The 7500-nt window shown below is 45.5% G+C and overlaps 1 protein-coding gene across 1 annotated transcript in view; it reads right to left on the bottom strand.

Annotated features, from left to right (window-relative positions):
- Positions 1–3381: 3381 nt before the first annotated feature.
- The window catches only part of LOC311248663 (glutathione hydrolase-like YwrD proenzyme), a gene marked incomplete at both ends in the record, with an annotated part of 63502 nt that continues 59383 nt past the window's right edge, over positions 3382–7500 (bottom strand). The window contains 3 exons of the mRNA XM_084339511.1: positions 3382–3524; positions 3742–3837; positions 4497–4581. Of these exons, the coding sequence (XP_084195637.1) occupies positions 3382–3524; positions 3742–3837; positions 4497–4581 (324 nt within the window). The remainder of the gene's footprint in view (positions 3525–3741; positions 3838–4496; positions 4582–7500) is intronic.

Here is a 7500-nt window from a genome sequence, read left to right on the forward strand (position 1 = left end):
CTGTAAATGTATCTGAGTGGCCACACTTGAAAAATGATTACCCGATCGAGTGACTATTTTGTAAATTAATATGTTTCTTGTTGATTGTCCTTACTGTTATTACTAATATTATGATATTTTATTGCTTAATATATATGTTATTGTTTGTATGTTGAACTTGCTTTGGCAATAAGTATGTTAATATTTCATGCCAATAAAGCCTATTTGAATTTGAATTTGACACAGAGAGAGAGACAGAGACATACAAGATATACAAATATACAGTACTGTTTGAGAGAAAGAGATCATAAAAAAGATCTTATTTTTAGGGCCTTTGAGGTGCTTTGGTACCATGAGGTGCAAGCATAGTCGTAGTACCCTTGAATGAGTGCTCCTGTTAGAGTCTTCAAGCTATTCTTGTTTACCAGAGAGCAGATCCGGTACAGGAATCTTGTTCGTTGGTTGACTTTTTTGATTACATTGGATGCCATTTTGTCACAGGAAAGATTTGCCTCTAGGATGGAACCCAGGTATGTAATTTCATCTTTCGTTGTGACAATATTGTCACCCACTGTAACTGAGAAGCCGTCGGTCTTGCTGAGTTTGTTATTTGAACCGAAGAGAATGGACTCTGCTTTACCCAGGTGTAATGATAGTTTGTTATCAGCGAGCCAGGTGCAGATTCTGCCGAGTTCAGAGCTGAGGGCTTTTTCAATCTGTAACTTGTTCTTGAGACCAGCAGGGCTGAGTTGTCCGCGAACAGGAACAAGTTGCAGTCACAAGCTGACGACATGTCATTTGCATAAATTAGGAACAGTAGCGGTCCTAGTATGCTTCCTTGTGGAACACCACAGCTCACTGGGAGGGGGGGGGGGGGTAGGGTACCGTTTACCTCCACCATCTGTTCTCTCCCCTCCAGGTAGGATTGCATCCAGCTCACTGATAGACTGTCAGTGAGCTGACCTTTTGTAGGTCCAGCATGACCATGCCGCAGTATTTGCCTGCGTCCACCTCTTGTTTGATGTGGTCGTTAAAATAGAGAAGGCATGTGTCAGTGGAGTGGGATGTTCTGAAGCCAGATTGGCATTCGTAGATTAGATTTTTTCCGCAAGGTACTTTTCGACCTGTTCGTATACTATTTTTTCCATGACTTTCAAGATGGAGGTAAGAATAGAAACAGGACGGTAGTTGCCTGGCCACAAACACCACATGACCAAAACACACCACCACACCACCAAAACACACTACCACAAACACCACACCACCAAAACACACTACCACAAACACCACACCACCAAAACACACTACTGGCTGGACACCTGGGCTTATAATGGCAGGTGAGCTCCAAAATGGCAGACTACTTCAGGCAGAGGTCTCATGACCGGATGCTGTCCTTCCCACCCGGTATCTACAACGTCCAATCGCCCATCATGAACAGCCCAATGTCCTTCTCTTACATTGGCTTGGCTGGGGTCCTTCTCCTATCATCTTCCCCCCAAGTTAACCTCTTAATGGTTAAAGCTAAATTATAATGGGGGGTTGGATGAATTGGGTGGTATTGGTTTTTGGTTCGATGCTTTTAGTGTAATATAATTGAATGCAATTATTTAGTTTTGATAGGTTTACAGTGGTGGGAAGTAGTTTGTTCAGTATACTATAATTATATATACTAAATGTGTTATATTTTTAAGGTTAATTGGCATTTATATTTGTACTTCACCACTACTGTTGAATGTCGGCTATTGTATGCGTATTGGCTAGACACCATAACAATCCTAACACAGACTACACATTATACAGAAAGAAGGAATAAAACGCTGTCAAACTAGACCCATGTTTCAAGGAAGAAACATTTTATTTTGTGAAAGGTCACATATATACACACACTCAGCTGGTGTCAAATCAGTCAATCAGTCAATCACTCAGCTGCTGTCAATGATTCAATCAAGTCCCCACTCACACTGGGATATTGGGATAAGGACGGGAGAGCACACGCATGTCAACACCCCCACTTGCTCTCACCTGAACAATCTAAGCTGGAGAAGGAAAATAAAACAATTTAAATTCAATAACAATCAGTAGCCTACACTTTTTATAACACTTTTACATCCATTAGTCAAATAAACAAAGGTCTCCTCTGTGTCTGTAGATCACTAGAGGTCTGCTCTCCTCTGTGTTTGTAGTTCACTAGAGGTCTGCTCTCCTCTGTGTCTGTAGTTCACTAGAGGTCTGCTCTCCTCTGTGTCTGCAGTTCACTAGAGGTCTGCTCTCCTCTGTGTCTGTAGTTCACTAGAGGTCTGCTCTCATCTGTGTCTGCAGTTCACTAGAGGTCTGCTCTCCTCTGTGTCTGTAGTTCACTAGAGGTCTGCTCTCCTCTGGGTCTGTAGTTCACTAGAGGTCTGCTCTCCTCTGTGTCTGCAGTTCACTAGAGGTCTGATATCCTATGTGTCTGCAGTTCACTAGAGGTCTGATATCCTATGTGTCTGTAGTTCACTAGAGGTCTGCTCTCCTATGTGTCTGTAGTTCACTAGAGGTCTGCTCTCCTCTGTGTCTGTAGTTCACTAGAGGTCTGCTCTCCTCTGTGTCTGTAGTTCACTAGAGGTCTGCTCTCCTCTGTGTCTGTAGTTCACTAGAGGTCTGCTCTCCTCTGTGTCTGTAGTTCACTAGAGGTCTGCTCTCATCTGTGTTTGTAGTTCACTAGAGGTCTGCTCTCCTCTGTGTCTGTAGTTCACTAGAGGTCTGCTCTCCTCTGTGTCTGTAGTTCACTAGAGGTCTGCTATCCTATGTGTCTGTAGTTCACTAGAGGTCTGCTCTCCTCTGTGTCTGTAGTTCACTAGAGGTCTGCTCTCCTCTGTGTCTGTAGTTCACTAGAGGTCTGCTCTCCTGTGTCTGTAGTTCACTAGAGGTCTGCTCTCCTATGTGTCTGTAGTTCACTAGAGGTCTGCTATCCTATGTGTCTGTAGTTCACTAGAGGTCTGCTATCCTATGTGTCTGTAGTTCACTAGAGGTCTGCTCTCCTCTGTGTTTGTAGTTCACTAGAGGTCACGGAATAATGATATGATTAAGGTTAAAGTGGCCGTTTAAAACCATTCTCACGTTCCAGGTATTAAACGCTATTAAACTTCATCATTAGTGTTTTTGTACAACAGAAGCTCATGTACAGAAGTGGTTCACATGTTGATCACACAGACCAAAGTCTGCAGGATTACAGGAATACAGGGGCTCAATCCTAGATTTCCTGTGTGTACTTGAGTATTGTACAGAGTACTGAAACAAGTACTTTCCTATTTTACACTTTGGTATTGCTGGGTCAATATCACCATAGAGTGCCTTTCAACCCACGACAGGGTGGACATTTTGAGACAACGACAGGGTGGACATTTTGAGACAACGATAGGGTGTTTAGTATCCCTGCGCACATCCATCTGCTCTGGGGTCTGACCCCGCCCACAGCACCCTGGTTGGTGGGTCAGCTTGATGGACAGGATTCCACCAATCACCCACTGTGATGACCTGGCCCCGCCCAAACAGAGCACGCTGGTGGCCTGTGAAAAGACGGACACACACAGATAGAGAGAGAGAGAGAGAGAGAGAGAGAGAGAGAGAGAGAGAGAGAGAGAGAGACTTGGATTTACTCCATGTAAAGTTCCATGTTAACTTTCACTTATATCACAAAAAACACTAACATACAATATTTTCACACACAAACAACATTATGCATGATTTTCTTTTTTTTCTTCTTTTTTTAAAGAGACAATTTACCTCTGATTGGCCAATTGACTTGGTGGCCCCACCTCCTCAGCTCATCAGCGACTTCCTTATCCACACCCTCCTCCAAATTGACCAACCAGTGATCAGCTAGACAAAAGTATCAGACATACACAATAGGTGCTTCGAAATTCCATGTATGATTGAAAGGATCATGTAGCAACCATCCCATTCTGTTTATTATCCATACTAGTGTCTTTCTCATACTGTATTTGTGTAACAGATCACATACTGAAAACTGTGACTAAATCCACATCTTAACACCAGGCAGGTCAATTAAGAACAAATTCGTATTTACAATGACGAGAGGACAAAAAAAAAAAAAAAAAAGCAAAGAAACAAGATGATAAATACATCACAGAGGTGGAGCGACAGCAACCACCTCCAACTCGACACCAGTAAAACCAAGGAGCTGGTGGTGGCAAGAAGATAATATAAGTTCCATAACAGCTCTGGTGTTATAGGGAGTAGATGACAGTAGATTTGAAACAGATGTATCAAATAAGGAGGAGTCAGAACAAGGAGGGGTTTGAACGTAAGCTAAATTAAAGCTCCCATCACCCCCATTGCGGTGAGGATTATAGAGGTATTATGGTGCATTATGGATGCTTCCCTGTATTTGTGTGTGTGTGTGTGTGTGTGTGTGTGTGTGTGTGTGTGTGTGTGTGTGTGTGTGTGTGTGTGTGTGTGTGTGTGTGTGTGTGTGTGTGTGTGTGTGTGTGTGTGTGTGTGTGTGTGTGTGCGTGTACCTGACTGGTCATAGTGCACGTAGACTCTTGGTGCGTCCAGTGCCTGTTGGGGGTTCATTCCAAACTCAAGCATGTTCAGCAACACCTGGACACAGAGACCAGTTTAAACACCTGGACATAGAGACCAGTTTAAACACCTGGACACAGAGACCAGTTTAAACACCTGGACACACCTGGACACAGAGACCAGTTTAAACACCTGGACACAGAGACCAGTTTAAACACCTGGACACACCTGGACACAGAGACCAGTTTAAACACCTGGACACACCTGGACACAGAGACCAGTTTAAACACCTGGACACAGAGACCAGTTTAAACACCTGGACACGGAGACCAGTTTAAACACCTGGACACAGAGACCAGTTTAAACACCTGGACACAGAGACCAGTTTAAACACCTGGACACACCTGGACACAGAGACCAGTTTAAACACCTGGACACAGAGACCAGTTTAAACACCTGGACACACCTGGACACAGAGACCAGTTTAAACACCTGGACACACCTGGACACAGAGACCAGTTTAAACACCTGGACACGGAGACCAGTTTAAACACCTGGACACACCTGGACACAGAGACCAGTTTAAACACCTGGACACGGAGACCAGTTTAAACACCTGGACACAGAGACCAGTTTAAACACCTGGGCACAGAGACCAGTTTAAACACCTGGACACGGAGACCAGTTTAAACACCTGGACATAGAGACCAGTTTAAACACCTGGACATAGAGACCAGTTTAAACACCTGGACACAGAGACCAGTTTAAACACCTGGACATAGAGACCAGTTTAAACACCTGGACACAGAGACCAGTTTAAACACCTGGACATAGATACCGGTTTAAACACATGGACACAGAGACCAGTTTAAACACCTGGACACAGAGACCAGTTTAAACACCTGGACACAGAGACCAGTTTAAACACCTGGACATAGAGACCAGTTTAAACACCTGGACACAGAGACCAGTTTAAACACCTGGACATAGAGACCAGTTTAAACACCTGGACACAGAGACCAGTTTAAACACCTGGACACAGAGACCAGTTTAAACACCTGGACACAGAGACCAGTTTAAACACCTGGACATAGAGACCAGTTTAAACACCTGGACACAGAGACCAGTTTAAACACCTGGACACAGAGACCAGTTTAAACACCTGGACACAGAGACCAGTTTAAACACCTGGACATAGAGACCAGTTTAAACACCTGGACACAGAGACCAGTTTAAACACCTGGACACAGAGACCAGTTTAAACACCTGGACATAGAGACCAGTTTAAACACCTGGACACAGAGACCAGTTTAAACACCTGGACACAGAGACCAGTTTAAACACCTGGACACAGAGACCAGTTTAAACACCTGGACACAGAGACCAGTTTAAACACCTGGACATAGAGACCAGTTTAAACACCTGGACATAGAGACCAGTTTAAACACCTGGACACAGAGACCAGTTTAAACACCTGGACACAGGGGGGGAAGGTGGCGCACGGAGATTACGTTTGTCACCAACACCGGGAGACACTAGGATTCGCCTGTTCGAATCCAGCTCCCGGCGTTGCTATCAGCTTGGCTGGCCTCTCACACTGATACAATTGGCTGTATCAGAGGGTGGGAAAGCTGACGGGTGGGTCCTGGGCGTTGTGGACAGCGACCCCTACAGTTCGGTCGGGGCGCCTGCTCAGCGAGGGTTGGATCTGAGGAGAGATAGTGTGGCCTCCCACACGCTACACTTTCCCCGGTGAGAACCTGCGCGGCCAGGTTGGCCTGCCCCAGGCTGCACATGCGTCGGAGGAAAGCATGTGACAGTCTCCGGTCTCCCGGACCAACAGTAGGGGAAAGTACGCAACAACCAGGAAGGGTGGGATGGGAGAGAAATCGGGAAAAAGGAGGGGAAGAAAGATAATAAAAAAAAATAAAAAATAAAACACCTGGACACAGAGACCAGTTTAAACACCTGGACACAGAGACCAGTTTAAACACCTGGACACAGAGACCAGTTTAAACACCTGGACACAGAGACCAGTTTAAACACCTGGACACAGAGACCAGTTTAAACACCTGGACACGGAGACCAGTTTAAACACCTGGACATAGAGACCAGTTTAAACACCTGGACACGGAGACCAGTTTAAACACCTGGACACAGAGACCAGTTTAAACACCTGGACACGGAGACCAGTTTAAACACCTGGACACAGAGACCAGTTTAAACACCTGGACACAGAGACCAGTTTAAACACCTGGACACAGAGACCAGTTTAAACACCTGGACACAGAGACCAGTTTAAACACCTGGGCCCTCATTTATCAATGCTGTGTATGCACAGATATGTGCATAAACCGTGCGTAGGATAATTTTTTTTTTTTTTATCCACTTTTTCTCCCATTTTCTATATTTCCTCCCATCCCAATTTCATATCATCCAATTCAACCCTCCCCTGTCACGAACGCTGTTTCTTGCCTCCCACAAGCCAGCTGCAATGTGGACTAAGTCATACATAGCACAAGTCCCCTCCGGTACTTGAGGTAACAGCAGTCGCATCTTTTCACCTGCGCAGCTCGATCTCTCAGTGGCGAGGAGTATCGCGTGGGAGGCTCACGCTGCCCCCGACACTTCCTGATTCTACTGCGCAGGCGCACCAACCGACCTGTAGGAGTCGCTGTCCACAACGCCCGATCCCCACCCATCAGTTTCCCACCCCCTAATACGGCCAATGTGTATTAGTACGGACGACCAGCTAAACTGAAAGCAAATGTGGAGCGCTGGGCTCGAACAGGCGAGCCCAGCATCTCCAGATTTCGTGGCGAGTGCCTTGCCCACTACGCCACGTAGCCGCCCGCGTAGGATCATTTCTAAGCATAGTGTGGGATTTAGCAATATGAACGTGTGCTTGAGATTGTGCGTACATCTACGGACAGCTCTGACCGTGCGTACATGGCACCAAGCGATAGAATAGGAAAACTGCAACAGACGGGATAAGCT

This window comes from Notolepis coatsorum (assembly GCF_963971535.1).
Source record: "Notolepis coatsorum genome assembly, contig: SCAFFOLD_523, whole genome shotgun sequence".
In the NCBI taxonomy this organism is placed as follows: domain Eukaryota; kingdom Metazoa; phylum Chordata; class Actinopteri; order Aulopiformes; family Paralepididae; genus Notolepis; species Notolepis coatsorum.